The sequence below is a fragment of the Saccopteryx bilineata genome, chromosome 2, assembly GCF_036850765.1.
Source record: "Saccopteryx bilineata isolate mSacBil1 chromosome 2, mSacBil1_pri_phased_curated, whole genome shotgun sequence".
NCBI classification, from domain to species: Eukaryota; Metazoa; Chordata; class Mammalia; order Chiroptera; family Emballonuridae; genus Saccopteryx; species Saccopteryx bilineata.
Genome location: NC_089491.1, coordinates 176992776 through 177011717, shown reverse-complemented (window position 1 = coordinate 177011717; position 18942 = coordinate 176992776). Strand labels below are relative to the sequence as shown.

Genomic DNA, 18942 nt, shown 5'->3' with positions numbered 1-18942 from the left:
TTCTCTTTGCTTCTTCACTCTGAATTTCCTGTGAATCTACATTTTGGGACAAGACAGAAGGTGTCTCCTCTAGAGTTACCAGTCATTCCTAGAGCTGCTGCATTCCCAGCCTGAGGAGGAAAGTTCAGCGGTTTTGACCCAAGTTCCTCCTTCCTCCAAGACCCAAATCCTCTTGGGGCACAGGTTGCTCCCAAAAAAGTTCGAGGTTTGCTGGCCTCTTGTTTCACAAGCAACTGAGATGGGAAGCACCTACATGTATTAAGATGACAAAGAACCACCACCCATCTCTGAAAGGAGAGCCTGGGCCTAAATAACTAGTTTAGGGTCTCAGAGAAAATAGTGAACTTATAGGACATTTATTATTTATTTATTTTCTTTTTGTGACAGAGACGGAGAGAGTCAGAGAGAAGGAGACAGACAGGAAGGGAGAGAGATGAGAAGCATCAACTTCATTGCAGCACCTTAGCTGTTCATTGATTGCTTTCTCATATGTGCCTTGGGGGGGGGGCTACAGCAGAGTGAGTGACCCCTTGCTCAAGCCAGCAACCTTGGGCTTCAAGCCAATGACCTTGGGGTCATGTCCATGATCTCACACTCAAGCCAGTGATCCCACACTCAAGCTGGTGAGCCTGCACTCAAGCCAGTGACCTTGGGTTTCAAACCTGGGTACTCTGTGTCCCAGGTTGATGCTCCATTCACTATTCAACCATTTATTACATTCAAGAGCAATTCAGGAGGAGAGACAAGATGGCACTGGAATAGGCGGACATACCAACATCTACCTCCCAGAACCAAAGTGGATTACAAACTAATTTTAAGAACTAGCATCTGGAAAAACCAACTTTGGACTAAACTAAGAGGACTCTTCAACCAAGGAACACTGAAAAAGCCACACTGAGACTGCTTAGTGTATCCCAAGGTTCTCTTTACCATGCCACAGTTGCAGAGCTCCAGGGAAAAGCAACCTGGTCTCATCTCTCCAGGCAGAGGAGAACAGAAGCTCCATATCCACACATGCTGCAGATGGCTTTTCCAGTCTACCTGAATCATTACCAGCTAGAAGCAGTGGTCATTGGGACTTGGACATGAGCTGCAAAGTATAGAATGGTGACAACTCCAGTGCCATGCGAACTTTTCCTGGATGTGGACTTTTCCTGGACTCCTGATCCCTGTGACAGCTCCTAACAGACTGAACTGTGGTTGGGTTGCATTTTTCAGGGATTTGGCATGATGATGGGGCCAGCTTGGACTTGGTGAACATGTTAAGGACACTACTCTTTTATGGATTCTTGCTGTATTGGCCAAGAGTTTGCTTAAAGGCTTTTAATCACTGTAAAAAAAAATAGAAGACTGGATAAAGAAGATGGGGCACATATACACCATGGTATACTATTCAGCTAGAAGAAATGATGACATCGGATCACTTACAGCAGAATGGTGGAATCTTGATAACATTGTGTGGAGTGAAATAAGTGAATCAGAAAAAAACAAGAACTGCAGGATTCCATACATTGGTGGGACATAAAAACGAGACTAAGAGACATGGTCAAGAGTGTGGTGGTTAGGGGGGGTGGGGGGAGGGAAGGAGGGAGAGGGGGAGGGGGAGGGGTACAAAGAAAACTGGATAGAGGGTGACGGAGGACAATCTCTCTTTGGGTGATGGGTATGCAACAGAACTAAATGACGAGATAACTAGGAAATGTTTTCTTTGAATATATGTACCCTGATTTATTGATGTCACCCCATTAAAATAAAAATTTATTTAAAAAAACAAACAAACAAAAAAGAGCAATTCATAAAATAGGTACTCAAAAGCACATTTGTGGTTAAATTAAGCACAAAAGGGTCACCCATATCATGTACCCCTGTGATCCCTAAAGAGATAGAGGTTCTGAGCTCCAGAATCCTGTTTACTTCATACCCTCCTCCCTTCATAAGAACCCTCAGCACTCCTCCCCATCACTCTCTGGTCCTCAGTTCATGACCCTAAAGTCCTACGGCAGGGTACAGTGAGGGTGTGTCTCTCTCTCCAATTTCTCCTGTTGTTCCCCAGAAGTCTTATCTGGGCTGTATGTCCTGCCCTCCTCCCCAAGGGGCCTTTCCCCGCATTGTTGGCCGGAGGGACTCAGGCCCACAGAGAGGATCCAGTTCCTTCTCACCCCCCTCCCAGCAGTCTATTGTTTGCTGAGGAAGCCCAAGTACACATGACCAGGCCCAGGGGACAAATGGACACAGAGGACACACCGATGACCAAGTACCCAAGACGGAATATGGACATGGATCTCTGCACATTGGCTTTCTCTGTTCCAGGAGCTGTACCAGAAGTTGGGAGGGTGAAGACCCCTTTCTTTGGCTTGAAGAGGAGTCCATTTCTTCTCAGTATGGATATGCCTTATGACTTCTCAGACAGCAAAATAAGGAAATGCAGAGCCAGAAGGAGCCATAGCCCCCATCATCCTCTCCACCTTCCCATTTTCCCTCAGTTGAACATTAGAAGCCTCAGAAAGAAAGGTACATTGGGCATTTGGTGCTTTAGCCTCTGGGTGTTGGGGGAATGATGGAAAGTCACACCACTAGGTTTTCTAATGGGGTCTGGAATGGAGGCCAGATGGGAGGGACAGAAGGGCTGGGTAAAGGGAGGCTTCATCAAGGACCTAGGGTTCTCCAGTGGCCCCAGCCCCAGGTCTGGACTGAGAGATGCTACAATTGCAGACGAGAGACACAGTAACATCTTTTACCTTATAGCTGTGCCCTCTGCCTTTCATCAGACCCCTGCTCAAACCAATTCGAGGGCCAGCTCATCTCTTCCACACCACTCTGCCCCACCTACCCCTACTGCAGCCTCCCTTCCCTCTGCCAAGGCAGCAGCCTCACTGATATAACAAACCTTTATTCTCAGAAAACAGAAAAAGAAAACAAAATAAAAAACAAAAGCAGTAATTTCTGTCTGAACCTTGCACCAGCCCTCCCACCCACCACGTCTCCTCGTTTTGGGGGGGATGTGTGATGCATGCACAGGGTGGGAGCTGAAGGAACCCATTTTCCTCGGGCAGAAGTCCTTTTGAGTTTAGGCTCCCTCCTCCACACGGACAGTACTCCCAGCCTTGCCCACCTCCAGACACACCCAGAGGAAGGGATTTCTGGGGCAGTACCAGGAAGATTGCCCTGAAGTTCCTTGGGGAAGAGAGTGGCTGGGTCAGCACCACCCCCATGACCTTCACCAGTTACAGCTCATCTTCATCCAACTTGGCAAGTCTGGCTTGGCAGGGAGGGGTGTTTGGAACTGGAGGAACTGAAGAAGAGTCACGAGAATTCTGGGGGATGTCACTAAGGGCCTGAAGAAAAACTCAAGTTAAAGGATCAAAAAAGTTCAGGAATCCACCCTCACTCCTGTCTTTACAGTGTAAGCCCCAAGTAAAGCCACCTCTTGCCAAACACTAGATTACCTGAGACCATCAGTTAAAGTGGAGGGAGGGGGGTAAGAGATGGGAAGTAGAAAGGGGCAGACAAAAGGAAGGTGGTGGAAGAGGAATGATATAGGGGAGAGGTATTTGGGGATCCTGGAACAAGAGAGACCCTCCCAGTTCCACCCCTACAGTCAGGGAATACCATTCTTCATACCTGTGTGTCCAAGGGAAGGAGGGCTCTAGCCACCTCCCCTTTGGGTAACAGCAACAGGGAGGGTAGAGAGCCATTGATGGGTGTCTGTGTGCTGACCTGGGCCCGGTCTCCAGGCCTAATTTTCCCAGGGCTTCCCACCCCAGGTCTTCCTGGCCGCCCAAGGCTGTTGGTCTGGCTTTCCCGTCTCTGGTACTCAATGGGTGACTGCAATGCTGGGGCAAAGAGAAGAACAAAAGGAGGGTTACCACAGAGCCAGGTCCTTTCCCTCAGGACTCTGTTCAGGCCACCATCCCATTTTTACCCTCCCTCCAAAGGACTATCATCCATGTAAATTATCCTTTAGGGCAGTGGTAGTCAACCTGGTCTCTACCGCCCACTAGTGGGCGTTCCAGCTTTCATGGTGGGCAGTAGCGGAGCAACCAAAGTATAAATAAAAAGATAGATTTAACTATAGTAAGTTGTTTTATAAAGATTTATTCTGCCAAACAGCAAAAATCTGACATAAAGTACTTGGTAAGTAATTATTATTATATGCTTTAACTCGCTGTAACTCTGCTTTATAAATTTTATAAAGTAAAGTTACTTCCCTACTTTATAAATTACCATGACTGTGGAACCGGTGGGCAGTTAGAAAATTTTACTATGAACAGAGATACAAAAGTGGGCGGTAGGTATGAAAAGGTTGACTACCCCTGGGCTAGGGGATTCTGAGTTACCAATTCTTGAGCTAGTAGTGGAAAAGTGAGAAGGGGGACAAGGAGAAGCCAGGGTCAGAAGGCAAGGATGGGAGATTGGGCAGTGAGGGATTCCGGATGTCAAAGGGTATGTGGAAGAGAGAGAGTGAAAGCTTCACCATTGAGAAAGTCCCGCTGGCTTTCCAGGATCTGAGCCACTTGCTTGATCCAGGCCTGACTAACTGCAGGGTCTGCAGTCTGTAGGACATAGCGCTGGATCCCACCCTCCGGCCCTCGGGAGGTCAGGGCAAAGCGGCAAGGGTCTCCTTGGAGGTTCCCCTCTAGTCCAAGGCAGCTCACCTGGATTGGCAAACAGGAGATAACGCCCCCAAATTCTTTAGGCCCTCTCTGATTCCTGCCCCCTCCAAGAGTCAGACATACTCTCAGAGGCCTCACCCCATCCCAGTCAAACCTCTCCCTTGTAGTCCCCCCCACCTTGATGCTGCTCTTGTACACATATCCAGGCTGTGTTCCACTGCGCACTCCTCCTCCCAGGGCCTCGCTGAAGATGACAATTTGCTCAAAGAGGAAGACACGCCGCTCACGACCCCGGGAGGAGAGAAGCCCACCAGTCTCGGGCTCTGTGACCAAGAATGTGTCTTGACCCAAGAGTTTCCCCTGAGCAGTCAGTTTGCCCTAGAACCAAAGGACAGTGGTCTTCCAGAAAAATAAACAAAAAACAAGAAAAGGGGCAAACTGCTCCTCCCTCCTTCCCCTAACACTTTCAAGCATCAGAGGGTCAGCACCAGGACAGGACAGTTCCCCATGAAGATGTCCTGAGTACTCACACTGAGCAGAAGAGCACCGGGCCTCAGGTGTCCTGCTTTGTCACCCTACCTCAAACCCCCGCAGTCTCCCCAGAGTCATCATGTCATTGCAGCGCTTGGGCACAAAGCACATGACTTCCACAGCTCGCTGGGACACGGGTAAAGAGAGAAGCATTGTCTTTATTAGGAAGGAGCCACATTATGACTTCAGACATTGTTTTGACCCCCAACCAGCTTCTCCCTAAAAAGCAGACATCTCTACACCACCCAAGGATCTGAGGAAATCCCGGAGAAATAAGGTGAGTATGATGTGTCCTGGAAGACCTAGAAGTCCTCACCTCCAGCTCTTCAGTAGCCATCCCAGCTTTACTATAATACTTGAGAAAATCCTAAGACACAGAAAAGAAATGCTCAGGGAAGTTATGAGGACATCTTTAGAAGCTCTCACAACCTACCCCAAGGACACAGGTGAAGACCCCCAGGAAGTCTGGGGGAAGCCTTAGGAATTCTGGGGAGATGATTGAGGAAAGGGCTGTCCCAACCATCTGTGCACCCAGGGAACAGGTAGGTAGGTGGTCTTGACCTTGAGCAGGAGCTGATATTTCATGATCCTCTGCACTGGTTTGATGAGGAGGTCACTGAGCTGCAGTCGATGACCTAGCTGCTGCCGGAGCTCCTGGAGACAGGGACACATGGTGGCTATGAAACTTGGAAAGCCTGCTTATAATGATTCTGTCCCTCTTTCCCCAAGGCACCTCAGCCACTGACCTCAAAATAGCTGTCCCCAAATTCTGACACCACATGCTCTGATTTGGGCTTATTCTGACAGTACACCACATACATATGCAGCCGGCGCTCCTAACAGGTGTAAAGTTTAAGAAAGCAGGGTGGATGAGGAGGGAGAAGAGCACATCTGCAGAGTCCCATCCACTCCCAAGCCCCTCCCCAGCCCCACCCTCTCAAGCCTCACATGTTTGATGAATAGCTGGGCCAGCCAATCAGGATCCTTTAAACAGTGCTGTAGCTCTCCCAGGAAATAGCTAGAGAGGTAGAGGTTGGCAGGGAAGAGGCAGGTCAAATATCTCCACCCCTGCAACTTAGGGCTGTCTGCCCTAGTAGTGTTCCCCACGAAGGTTCTTCAAACACTCCTCAGGCAACATCTTCTGGGCCATGGGTGGGACACTAAGATAACCAGACATATGCCCCTTCCCCTTGCTCTCAGGGCTCTATCACTCACTCTCGATGCCACTCGTAGATTTGCTGGATGTTCCCAAACACAATCCTGTCACGGCCATGAAGACTGTCCGGGACCCCCTGAGCAGCCATGGTGGCCATGTAACCCTGTGAGAAGTTTGGGGTGGGAGCATAGGTATGTGGGACCAGCCCTGGTGAGAACGCCCCCTCCCAGATAAGTCCAGGATGTAGGGGGAGAATGGGAAAGTGGGACAGAGGAGCATCAAGGCATCTTAAAATTAGCCCTGGGCAGAGAGAAAGAGCTGGGCAAGGGCTGGGCAGGGAAAACGAAGTTACCTCCACAATCTGCCCCAAATCCTCCACATACATTTGCTCTGTCTCTACCAGTTCACTGAGAACATACCTGGGAAGAAGGCAGGAATGCACATCCTTTGTTTAGCCATTTCCTCCCTCCTGGACTAGAAGGAGACCCTCCTGGACTTCATTACTACAGCCAACCTCAGAGGAAATTATAATTCTCAAAGCTAATATGTGAAGGACAGTCCTCTAGAAGTTGTACAGTGGTGAGGAGAGGAGGGAGAATATGTGGACACTTACATACTCCTTTCCAGAGCCTTTTTTTTCTGTTCTTCCTCACTCTCAGGAGCTTGGGGCAAAGTATCTTCCTCAGGTGGCTGAAAGAAAAGAACATAGGCCCTGGCCAGTTGGCTATGTAGATAGAGTGTCGGCCCAGCATATAAATGTCCCATGTTTGATACCTGGTCAGAGCACACAAGAGAAGCAACCATCTACTTCTCTCTCTCCCACCTCTCCCCCTTCTCTCCCTCTTCCTCTCCCACAGTCAGTGGCTCAATTGGTTCAAGCCTCGACCCTGAGTGCTGAGGGTAGCTCCGTTGGTTCAGCATCAGCCTCAGGTACTAAAAATAGCTCAGTTGATTTGAGCATCAGCCCAAGACAGGGGTTGCTGGATAGATCCAGGTCAGGATGCATGCAAGGCTCTACCTCACTATCTCCCCTCCTCTCACTTAAAAAAGAAAAGGAAAGAAAGAAAGAAAGAAAGAAGAAGGCCTGACCAGGCGGTGGCGCAGTGGATAGAGCATCGGACTGGGATGTAGAAGACCCAGGTTCGAGACCACAAGGTCGCCAGCTTGAGCGCGGGCTCATCTGGTTTGAGCAAAAGCCCACCAGCTTGAGCCCAAGGTCTCTGGCTTGAGCAAGGGGTTACTCGGTCTGCTGAAGGCCCGCGGTCAAGGCACATATGAGAAAGCAATCAATGAACAACTAAGGTGTCGCAATGCGCAATGAAGAACTAATGATTGATGCTTCTCATCTCTCTCTGTCCCTGTCTATCCCTTTCTGACTCACTTTCTGTCTCTGTAAAAAATAAGTTAATTTAAAAAAAAGAAGAAGAAGAAGAAGAAAAAGAAAGGAAGGAAGGAAGGAAAGAAGGAAGGAAGGAGGGAAGGAAGAAAGGAAGGAAGGAAGGGAGGGAGGGAGGGAGGGAGGGAGGGAGGGAGGGAGGAAAAGGAAAAGGAAAAGGAAAGAACATCCTAAACTAAGCAAATTGATGCCTCTTGAGTGAGGGGAGCCACTCTAGACTCATTTCTTCATACCTTTGTCTTATCTCCAGGGCCTTCCAACAATGTGGTCAGCAAAGTCAATTCTGGCAGTTCCTCTCCCGTGGCTAGAGTTGGTTCTGGCATCCAGTTCTGGGGACCAAGGTCAAGTACCAAAGGTCAGGGATAGTACTTATGTCTCCTCATTGACCAGTAGCCCCCAATCTGTCCTCTCTGCAGTGTCCTTCATGGTTATCCTACATGCTTTTGTGTGCTCCCTGCTCACCTCATATGGTCCAGCCTGGCCACTGTCTGCTTCAGCTTCCACACTGAGACAATGTTTGGAGTGATCCAACCATCTTCTCAGGCCACTGATGGGCCCTGGAGGGCCCAGGGAACAGGGGCTGGAGTTGAGGCCAGAGTTGAGGCCAGAGGGGGCAGCCAGACCCGAGGCAGCTGAAGCCGAGATACTCCCCTCACTACCAGCAATGGAATAGGATTCTAATGAGGTGGGGGAAAGAAAACGGGAGGAAGATATTGCTCCAGCTCCAGACCCAGGATCCCCAGGAAGTTCCCAGTGCCTCCTCCCTATGATGGTCAGCCCCTTTTCTCCATGGCTCACTCCCTTGCCATCCTCACTTGAGTTGGCCAGGATAGAAAATGTTATATAAGGCACCTTTGGGAGGAAGAACAGTAAATACCTGGCTCCCCAGGCCTAGAACCCCCTGTAACATGTGGAGCATGGCACAGATATGGGGGTGGGGCAGCCATCTGGGCAGACATTGGAAGCTGGGGGTGGCCATCTGCTCTCCTACAGCCCTTCTCCTTCCAATGGGTAAGACCATTCTCTGAGAAGGGGAGTATGAAAAGCTAAGAACACATCTGCCACCCCCAGACCCCTCCTCCACCAACTGCAGTAATCACTATAATAAAAAGATTTCTGCAGCCCATGACCACAACATGCACAAACCCAACAGAGGGGGCAAGTAAGGAGAGCTCATGAGGGTTATCTTTGGCCTGGGCTTAGAAACAGAGGAGCTGCAATTTTTGAAAATGCCCCTGGTAGGCCCCCTCATTCCTCCTTCCTCCATCTCCCTATCCCTCTTCAGAGCTGAAGTAGCATCTCAGTAGAAGGATTTGAAGATTCGGTTCCAGGCCCCAGGGGATTGTGAATGAGTTTTTCTCATATCCAGTTGACTAAAGGAAAGCACTGCCCCTTCCCCAATTTCCTTAACTAGTTAGAAATTTGGAGGCAGAAGCGATCTTAGAAATCATCAATAAAGTGTTTCCACACAGGTAGTCTCCAGCTTCTAAATAGGGCCAGGGCATACAGAAGTCCTGAACCTTCCACCCGCCCACCATTCAACACTGAGCCCTGGAGACCTCACACTCACCACGTCCCCCCCGGGCGATGCAGCAGCCGCATTTTGCCAGCACTTTTCGGATCACATGGGGACAGGCACAGCGACTCCCCTTGTGCCCCCCCCGCATGACTCCCGGGCCCCCCCGTACCCCCTACCCGGGCTGGCCATGCAGGGGGAATCACAGGGGGCAGGGCGGCGCGAGGGCGGCGCAGGGCGCACCCCCCCCCCTACCCCCGCTCCAGGCTGGGAAAGGGGGGAGGGAGGGGGCGTCCAGGGGTTGGCGGAAGTCTAGTCTGAAAGAGGGCTGGGGGCTCTGCAGGGGAGGCGGCGCGGGGCCCAGCAGCGGAGCTGGGTGGGGAGGGTTTCCGGAACCCTGTCGGTGCGGGGCCCAAGGTCCAGATGTCCAGCGGGGAGGGGAGAGATGGTGGGGGAGGCTGGGCCAGGATGCAGCAGCCTCTCTAGCTCCGTCTCCGGCCTCTCGGGTGGGGATGGTTCTAAGCCCGGGCAGGGGAGAAGACAGGGGCCGACTCCCCGAGTCACCGGCGCTACGCGGGTCCCCGCCGAGCCTTGAGCCGAATAACAGGCCCCACCGCGGTGCCGCCGCGGGGAGGGGCCTCCGCGGCCCAGCTCCGCCCTCTCCCTCGCGTTCCCCTTTTAGCCAGGGCCGGGTTCCCGCCCCAATTCCGCCTCCCCCGGGCACCACCACGTTCCCACTCCACGTCCCCAACGCCTGCGCCCCTCCTCAGCATCCTGGAGCATCCTGGGCTCCCCAGCCCCGGTTTCCCCTCCTTCCCGCATCTCGGACTTGGACGACTGCGAAGCGCTGGGGTGGGGGTTAATTAAGCCCGGTGGCGGGGTCTGCCCGAGTGGCCCCTCCGCCTCTGTAGTGCAGAAGAGCCCGGATGCGGCCTTACTCTGTACAGAGATGTCCTAGGGTTGGGACTGTCCCTAGCCGCGCAGGAGTGGACAAGGCCCCCAGGAGGGATACGAGAATGGGGAGATCTTTGTAAGGAACACAGCCCAGGTGCCGCCCTCTTGCCGGACTCTTCTTTCCTCCAGGCCCCGGACTCTGGCCGAAGCTAATCACCAATTAAGGCGAAGTCCTGGAGCCTGGATTGGAGAGGGGCCAGGGGTGGGGCGCTGGGACATTCAGCCTGCGAGGGCTCGGGACCAGTTGAGTGGGGGACGCACAGCGGACTAGAGGGCGAGAAGAAGTGTGGAGGTCTCAGCCAAATTAGATGCGAGCCTTTATGCTAACAAGAACATTTGTTGTTGTTGTTTTAATTCGCTACTTTGCGCAGGATGGCAAACTGTGCCCCACCCCACTGTCAGTTTCTTACCCGGCAGCGGAGCCCAAGCGGGGACCTCACGTTAGCACTCCCTCCTCTGACCCCCCACCGTACAGGCAGACTCTGGAGCCGTCCCCTCCGATCCTAGGGGGCTTCTCTTCGGGAGCTGCGGGGATAGAATGATCATAAGGAACCCACCCTTCACGCCCATCCTTGACCTCCCCTTTCCCCTTCTCCGGCTGCCAAAATCCACATTGTTATAAAAGGGTCGCCAAGGCTGGAGTGGAAGGAACGGTTCACTTAGAACGTGCCTAAAGCCCTCTTAATGAAACTCTTGGATTTCTGCGAGTACTCCGCAAAAAATTTTTGCGGGTAAATTGAATGTGGGGTACAGCCCTCCCGAAGCCCTGTAAAGACTCTGAACCGCACCACACTCGCCATTTCTTACCCCAGCCTGCCCAGGTAGGGCGCATGCGCGCAGCATGCCCCCCATGCCCCCCAGTATCCGGTCAGTGCGGCCAGGGGCGGGGCGGTCCGGGGACTTCATGCTGGACCCCTACCCAGTTCCAAGTTTCAGGACCCAGGGGTACGGAAGCTGGGGGGCTTTGAGGCCTGCGTGTGTCCGGGCAGTTGCTGCAGACGAATCCACTCCCTGGCCGGCTCCGCCCCTACTCCCACGCCAGCCAAACTTTTCAAAAGGGGTAGGGTTGTTCCTACAATCACAGTTCAACAACAAACCCCTCTTAATCCAGATTCCAACGGTGAAGCATGAACCGGGGCTTAGTGGGTCCCACTAAGTACGTGCTATTTCCCCAGGCCCGGTGCAGGCAGAGAGACAGGGGAGGCCCACAGGTTTCCTGATCACCACCCCCTGCCCCTTCTCAGCAGGTCCTGCCCCCCCATACACACACCGGTCCACAGAACATCGCAGGTATGGCATAGAGTTGCATATTTTACTTTATTTTATTAAATTAAGAGCTACAGTTTGGCAGCGGTTCCAGAACAGGGTAAGGAGGCTCCTTAATAGGGGGCAGAGAAGAGCAGGAGAAACAGACTGACAGAAACAGACACAGGAAAGGACAAGGTTAAGGTAGATAGAGAATTGGTTCTGAAGAACACACGGGGCTGGCTCCTTGGGGGCTCACACCAAGTTAGATGCCCCCTCCCCTGCATCAAAGTTCAGCAGTGGAGCAGTGGGCGGGGCGCTTCCAAGATCACCCTCTCCTCTCCACACAGGTCCTTTCTCAGCTTAGTCACTGGAGCACAGCACATACCAGAAAAAGCCAAGGGCAATGGAGGGGGCAGGAAGACTGGGAGTATGTACACAGGAGGAGGGGAGCAGAGCCTGAGAAACAGCTTCTGCCAGAAGGGAGGGGCTCACACTGCACTGAAGCATTTGGCCTGTGGGGGGCAGAGGAAAGGATTGCCTCCTCCCTCTCAGAACTCCTTTCCCAGTGAGACAGGTCCCTAACTGTGTGGTATGGTGGGGCAGAGGGAAAGAGAACAGAAGACTTCTGTTTGGTCCTAGTGGAGAATGGCACAGGGGCCGTGGCAAAGAAGATGTCCTTCAATCATCTGTGATACCCTTGGCTCTCAGCTCCTCTTGCACACGGGTCAGGTAGGTGGGGTCTGGGTACCCAAACCTGGGAGCAAAGAGAAATGAGGGTCAGGGTTAGGTGTTTGGCCTTATTCATATACTCATGGCCACACCCCATGCTCACACTCATTCTGGGTACCCCATTGTGGCTCCTCTCCTCCCTCCCCTAATGTAGTCCAAACCCAAGATAACTTAGCCCAATTCAGCTTATTTTTGTAGGTTAAGCTGGGCACATCAGGACCAGGTTAAATATGGGAGAAACTGGATTGGAAGAGATGGTTGAATAGGTTAGGGCTGGTCCTCTCCAGTTAGGAGATTCCCAGAGAGAGGGGTTGATGTTGTTCCCTCAGTGGAAATGGACAAAAGGGGAGGAGCCAAGTGAAGGGAAATGAAGGAGTGTCCCACAGCTGGGGTCCCCCTGTGCAGCTGGTCTTGTGGTGGATGTCGTTCCAGGTGATGACATTCGGTCTTCCTGTGGTCATGGACGTGCCAATAGTGAAGGTGAGGCGCTGGTCAAACGCCTTGCGAAACAGGGTCAGCACCTTGTTGCCCTCAGGGCAGTCCGGGAGGTAGGCTACCCGCGTGGTGCCAGGATACCGAACTCCTGGGTTTGGATGTTCAGCCTGGGAAGAGGGAAAAGAAAAATGGGTGAACAGCTGGGCATCTTGAGGCTATGATGCCAATGGAAGGTCATCCTGGCCAACCTTCTGTCTGTGCACAACCAGCTAACACTGACAGGGCAGCAACAGGCTGACACCCTTTCAGGCAAGGAAAGACTCTAGGGTCTGGGCAGCAGGGCCTGTTTCTGGACAAAGTCTTTATTGTTAAGAGGTTCTTTCTCCTGGTCTCCATCTCTCAAGTCTCAATTTAGCAACAAATAGTCTCAGAAGTGATGGAAGGTAGCTGGCCCTTACTCTCCAGAAAACTCAGCAGAAATGTGAAAACTGAGAATAACTTATCTTTTAGCCTTCCCTTCTCTACCTGAAAACACTCAAAATGTCTCTTCCACTGTCTAAGCTGTTCCATTTCTCTATTACTCTTCTATAGTGCTTCCTTAACCCTTTGCAAAGCAGAAATGGAAATTACTTTGTCAAGCACAAAGATACCTGTAGGCTCTTGACCACTCCTGTTTAAATTTTCCACTGTCATTAAGGTTTTCCTCTCAGAAATCTAGAATGAAGTAACACTCCCAGCTCTGTTAGAAGGGTTAGATCCCTTCATGCTGTGCCTGCCTGTGCCTGAGCCACCATCTTTACAGAATTGAAAATAGTATTTAATTCCTTTCTCTGATACCCGATTTTCATGTGTGTTCCGGGGTTGTGGGGATGGAAAAACTGGGCCTTAAGGGACCTCCTAGTTCCAAGGCATTGAGTAGGAAGGTATACAGTGGAAACAGCAAAACTGCACTGTATCTAACAAACACACTCACCCTCCCCCAGCTCCCTTAGATCAGAGAAGGAGCTGGGTGCGGGGGAAACAAAGGGTAAGATCAGGCAGTAGTCTCCTTACCCCCTGGACACCAGGTGGGAAGACATACTGGATGACGATGGTGCCGTACTTCTCATAGCTGGGCAGTAGGAGTGTGGCATCCTTAGAGACCAGCATCCGCCCATTCTGGGGCTGGTTGCCCACCAGCTGCCCATAGAAGCGGCCACACATGGGGCAGGCCTTTTTCACCTGCAGGGCTCGGGTGATGCAGCCTTCACAGAATGAGTGCCGGCACTTCTCCAATGTCTTGGCATTCTGGATCTCTCCCAGACAGATGGGGCAGGTACTGTCCTGCTCTTCTGTCTCCTCCCGAAGGCGGGGAGGTAGAGGAGGGGGCAGAGGAGGAGGAGGTGGGGGAAGACCCCGTGCCCCTGGGGGCAGGAGTGGGGCTGCTCGGAGAGGGGGTGGGCCTGGGCGGTGCGGCTCTGGGTGTTCCCCCCCACTCCCCAAAGCCAGGCAGCCCATGAGCTCCCCCTGCCTCTGAGCTTTCTTCAGCTCTTTCTCTGCCTCTTTTAACAGCCCCTTAAGAGCCTTCCGGGCCAGGTAGAGCCCATTGGGAGGGGCTGGGGGAGGACCCTGTGGGGAAAGCTGGAGAACATAGATGTCAGAAGTCTCGCCATCTATGAGGATGGACACACGATGCTCCTCCCGAAGGCGGGCCAGTCGGGCTGGGGTCTCCTTGCTCAGGAAGTCCCACACAGGCTTGGAGACAGTCACTTTGGTCTTGCAGGTGCCTCCACAGGCTGCCATTCTGGACAGGACGAACGACACTGCCCCCAGGGTGGAAAGGACTCAGGGTGGAGGGGTCCCCATTTGACAAACATCAGTGCCTCCTACATCAGTTTCCTTTCTGACCTTATATTGTTTCTGCTCTCTCAAAGTACAACACCTAACTAACTCCTCCCCCAAGTTCATTTTCTGTCTCCTCTTCTTTTTCAAACCTGAGTACCCATTGAAGAGTAAAAAAGTTTCTATAACATTTTTCTCATCTAAACCAAGCATCAGTCTTGGTTCTCCTTTGACTCCTCCCAAGGTCACAGAAACAATCTGCCCCTCCCCGCTCTGGGTGAAAACTGGGTTCTGTAAATGGAAGACTTTTTGACTTTCCATTTTGCTCACTTTGATCCTGAAGAGATTAGAAATGGCATGCAGGCGCTCTCTCTGTCCCTGCTCCCTACTTGTAGGTGGTGTGACCTGGTGGATGGAGAGGAAAAGAAGGGAAAGTGAGAAACTCCTTGCCCCATTCCCACATGCCCCAACCCAGCAACCACATGACAGAGATAGGAACCTGGGTGTAAATCAGCGGTCCCCAACCTTTTTTGGGCCACGGACTGGTTTAATGTCAGAAAATATTTTCACGGACCGGCCTTTAGGGTGGGACAGATAAATGCACAAAATAAAATTATGCGACCAGCGTAAAAACTGTGGTATTTTTAAATATAATTGTCGAACTTACGAGACAAGCGTCAAGAGTGAGCCTTAGACGTGTGTAACAGAGGAAATTTGGTCATTTTTAAAAAATAAACATCATTCAGACAGATATAAATAAAATGGAAATAATGTAAGTTATTTATTCTTTCTCTGCGGACTGGTACCAAATGGCCCACGGACCAGTACCGGTCCGCAGCCCGGGGGTTGGGGACCACTGGTGTAAATGACTGGTAATGGGATTACTTGGAACATAAAATAGAAGAAACCAATTTAAAGGTGAAAGTTGAGGTTCCCTCAGGAGGCAGATACCTTGAAAGCCCATGGACGATAGCAGCAGAAATCCTTCTGTTTCTACACTCAGCTGACCAGGACTGGGGGGAAAGGGGAGGGTAAAAGGTTATGATGACAAATGTTACCATCTTCCCCAGTCAGCCCAGAAACAAAAGAAACATTCCTCTTCCAGTTCCTCTCCTTCTCTCCTACAGAAGTCCATCCCCAGCCTCTCCCCAAGTTGCTAAAGAAGGAATTTGAACAGGCTAGTTTTCCTCTTTTTTGCCCAGTTCTGAGGCTTTCAAGAAAGCCTAGGGAAGAGATAAGAGAAGTCAGAAAAGGAAAAGCTCACACAGATGGAGATCTTCCTTGTCACCTCCCTCAGATCACATGGACGAGAACATTTCCTATGTTCCCCAACTCCTTGCCCTGCTCCAGATTCCCAAATAATTCAGCCCCTACTGATGGGGAGCCTTCCTTGAGAGCCAACCCAATCTCTTCTGCTTGAAGTGTTTGGAATGCAAACTAAGAGGGAGCAGCCCTGCAATAAACAAAGTTCTTGCAGTCAGCTTTTAAGCCCAGCACACCAAGTGTAAGCCTGTCAGCAACCTAGTCTTGTATTTAGAGAGAGGTGGGGCTCACGCAGAGGCTACACTGGAGGACTTTGATGCTTCTCCTGAGTCTTGCCATGCTCAGCTACAGAGCTGTTCCTACAACACCTCCAAATGCAGCTCAAATACTAAGAGGGGCCATTAGTGTGACCTCAATTCCTTGACTGATCTCCAGGGGAGCGGCTCTCCATTTGTGCCTCCATCATAGTTCCCTCAAGGCCAGATGCATTTTGAGATTCAGAAAGTAAAATTGGAATCCTGGAGCCTCAGCTCATACTATCTATCCAGGTGGAACACTCCCTCCTCCCCCCACCACACATCAGAGGGAACCCAGGACCTAGGTGTTCTGAGCTCCAAGTCCTGCTGGCACAGCAAAGGGAGGCGGGGCCACGGTTTTTGCTGGGTCTCAGATTCCTCTGGGACACCAGGCCAGTCCCTCCCTCCAGACTGGGGCCCATGGCAGGGGCAGCCAGAAAGGACAAGAGTCCATTGGGGCATCCACTAAGGCTGCTCCCCCCTCCCCCCACGACCTCTTGCAAGACACGACCCGGACCCAACTCCCCACGTCCCCCTCTCACGGAGCTCCAGGAGCCCCACCACTGGGCATGGATGCATGTCGGCCGATCGCGGTCCACAGAACCCCCAAATGGAGGCCAAGGCTGGAGGATGACAGAAAGAGGATCCTCGGGGTGTGAAGGGGGTCCCCGGTGCCGTGTGCAAGGAAAGGAGGCGGAGGAGAGGTTACAGGGGCAGCCGGAGAGCTCATGGGGGACGTGAGCGGGGTCCAGGGGACGCGCGGTGGGTTTGGGGGGCGCCGGACTCACCTACCTCTCTTCAGCGCCGCCATTGCCGGTCACATGACTGAGGCTGTTGCTGGGATGACGGTCTGGGCCTTAGCAACAAGGGGAGGAGACCCCGAAAAGGTGGGGGGAGTGTAAAGGGGGTGCAAACTGAGGGAAAGGGAAAGAGGGCTGAACCCCCCTCCGGTGACAATCACCGTTTCCTTTGACCCTTTCTATCCTCCAGCCCCTGCCCTTCCGCCCCAAAACAAAAATGGAGGTTCCGTCCCAGTCTTTGCTGGGAGTGGCGTCGTGGAACTGAGGGTAGGAGGTTAAAGCCCGTAGAGACACCACCCTCCTCGCTACCCACTCCCCGAGCCCGCTCCCTGTTCTCTAGCTGGCTGCGTGGCCGCTTCTGGTACCTGGTGGTGGATGGGTGGGTGAGGAGTGGCGTCTAGGTAGATGGGACAGACGGAGCCAATTGTGATTTTTATGCTTAAAGGCCTTTGACGAATAATATGGGATGGGAAGAAGAGTCATAGTGGAAAAGCAGTGGATGTAAAAAATACACCCCAGGACTAAACTATTTAAGTCACTTCCCTCATCTGTCGCCCTTTCTAGATTATCTTCTGGGGCCTTCCCCCACAACCCACTCCCAGATGGGTATTGGCAAGTGCCCGTTTTCTTTCCACAAATACTGAGGCTGGTGCAGAATGGGAAGCAAATATGTTTTTAAAAAAAAACATTGGAGTGGGGGTGGTGTCTTCCCACATCAGATCTCAACCCTCAGTCCAACTCACTTCCCTGGGGCCACATCAAGCCAGGTTTTTCCACCAGCCAAAGACCTCCTCAGCCAAGCAGTACTGGATCTCCCAAGACTGGCAACCTCTGTCCACCCACCCCCTTTCTTCACTCCCCTCTGGACTGGAGGGTTGGTCACTTTCTTCACTTTCTCAGGACCCTGCTGTACTATTCCTGCTCTGGGAGGACATCTTTTTCAGGAAGCCTAGGGGAAACTGAGTTTCTTCTTTTAGATCAGGGGTCCCCAAACTATGGCCCGCGGGCCGCATGCGGCCCCCTGAGGCCATTTATCTGGCCCCTGCCGCACTTCCGGAAGGGGCACCTCTTTCATTGGTGGTCAGTGAGAGGAGCATAGTTCCCATTGAAATACGGGTCAGTTTGTTGATTTAAATTTACTTGTTCTTTATTTTAAATATTGTATTTGTTCCCGTTTTGTTTTTTTACTTTAAAATAAGATATGTGCATTGTGCACAGGGATTTGTTCATAGTTTTTTTTATAGTCCGGCCCTCCATCGGTCTGAGGGACAGTGAACTGGCCCCCTGTGTAAAAAGTTTGGGGACCCCTGTTTTAGATAGTGGGCTGAGAGAATCCCTCTCTCCTGTACAGAGTTCAGGGTGTGACTAAGCCCAGAACCCTAGGGGATGAGGAAAGGTCACATTGTCAGAGTTCTCTTCCTATAGCTTAACTTTCACAAAGCTGGAGAATAAGTGTCCATTCCTATGCACAATCCTCACCTTTTAAGTTCACAGCCACCTACCTAGAAACCCACATCCTCAGTTAGGGACCCAACATCTTAAAGATCAGAATTATTCATCTGGTGGTTCCTGCAACCCTAAGCACTGGCTTCTTTAGAAAAGGGGGGGAAACCCTGGCTGGTTGGCTCAGTGGTAGAGTGTCAGCCTGGCATGTGGACGTCCCGGTTCAATTCCTGGTCAGGGCACACAGAAGTGACCATCTGCTTCTCCACCTTCTCCTTCACCTCTATCTCTTTCTTCCCCTCCTGCAGCCATGGCTAGATTGGCTGGAGCGCATAGGCCTGGGACACTGGGGATGGCTCTGTGGAGCCTCTGCCTCAGGCGCTAAAAATAGCTCAGTTGGAGCATGGCCCCAGATGGGCAGAGCATTGGCCCCAAACAAGGTTTGCTGGGGAAATCGTTGTCGGGGTGCATGTAGGAGTCTATTTCCCTCCTTTCACTTGGAAAAGGAAGAAAAAAATGAAATAATTCATTAAGTGTAACAAACAGTATGTACAGGTGTAATATATTTATCGAATCTCTCACTTCCTGGGCCCCTGCACTGTTACTTTAATAAAATCATAGACCATCCTGACCTGTGGTGGCACAGTAGATCAAGGGTTGACCTGGAAAGTTGAGGTCACCGGTTCAAAACCCCGGGCTTCCCCAGTCAAGGCACATACAGGAAGCAACTACTACAAGTTG

General features: G+C 51.7%; 2 protein-coding genes across 6 annotated transcripts; both read right to left on the bottom strand.

Moving 5' to 3' along the window:
* Positions 1-2874: 2874 nt before the first annotated feature.
* ARHGEF25 (Rho guanine nucleotide exchange factor 25) lies at positions 2875-9877 on the bottom strand. Of its 3 annotated transcripts, none has more exons than XM_066258833.1 (15): positions 9267-9874; positions 8159-8373; positions 7930-8025; positions 6914-6990; positions 6653-6719; positions 6360-6463; positions 6093-6162; positions 5891-5980; positions 5706-5798; positions 5461-5511; positions 5193-5270; positions 4791-4991; positions 4475-4655; positions 3622-3833; positions 2875-3335 (listed from the first exon to the last, which is right to left on the bottom strand). In XM_066258833.1, exons 1-15 carry the CDS (start codon positions 9361-9363, stop codon positions 3225-3227), a joined length of 1743 nt encoding a protein of 580 aa, XP_066114930.1. In that variant the 5' UTR covers positions 9364-9874; the 3' UTR covers positions 2875-3224. The 3 variants fall into 3 exon arrangements, with proteins under 3 accessions (XP_066114930.1, XP_066114931.1, XP_066114932.1); XM_066258834.1 differs by lacking the exon at positions 9267-9874 and adding an exon at positions 8574-8706; XM_066258835.1 differs by lacking the exon at positions 4475-4655 and having other exon boundaries at positions 9267-9877.
* A 1587-nt stretch (positions 9878-11464) lies between these two features.
* On the bottom strand, positions 11465-17084 carry DTX3 (deltex E3 ubiquitin ligase 3). 3 transcript variants are annotated; one of them, XM_066258832.1, is made up of 6 exons: positions 16751-17081; positions 15351-15412; positions 14730-14804; positions 13632-14380; positions 12528-12745; positions 11465-12168 (listed from the first exon to the last, which is right to left on the bottom strand). In XM_066258832.1, coding segments are annotated over exons 3-6 (1044 nt in total). In that variant the 5' UTR covers positions 14731-14804; positions 15351-15412; positions 16751-17081; the 3' UTR covers positions 11465-12092. The 3 variants fall into 3 exon arrangements, with proteins under 3 accessions (XP_066114929.1, XP_066114928.1, XP_066114927.1); XM_066258831.1 differs by having other exon boundaries at positions 11465-12745; positions 16747-17084; XM_066258830.1 differs by having other exon boundaries at positions 11465-12745; positions 16751-17084.
* Between the last annotated feature and the right edge of the window lie 1858 nt (positions 17085-18942).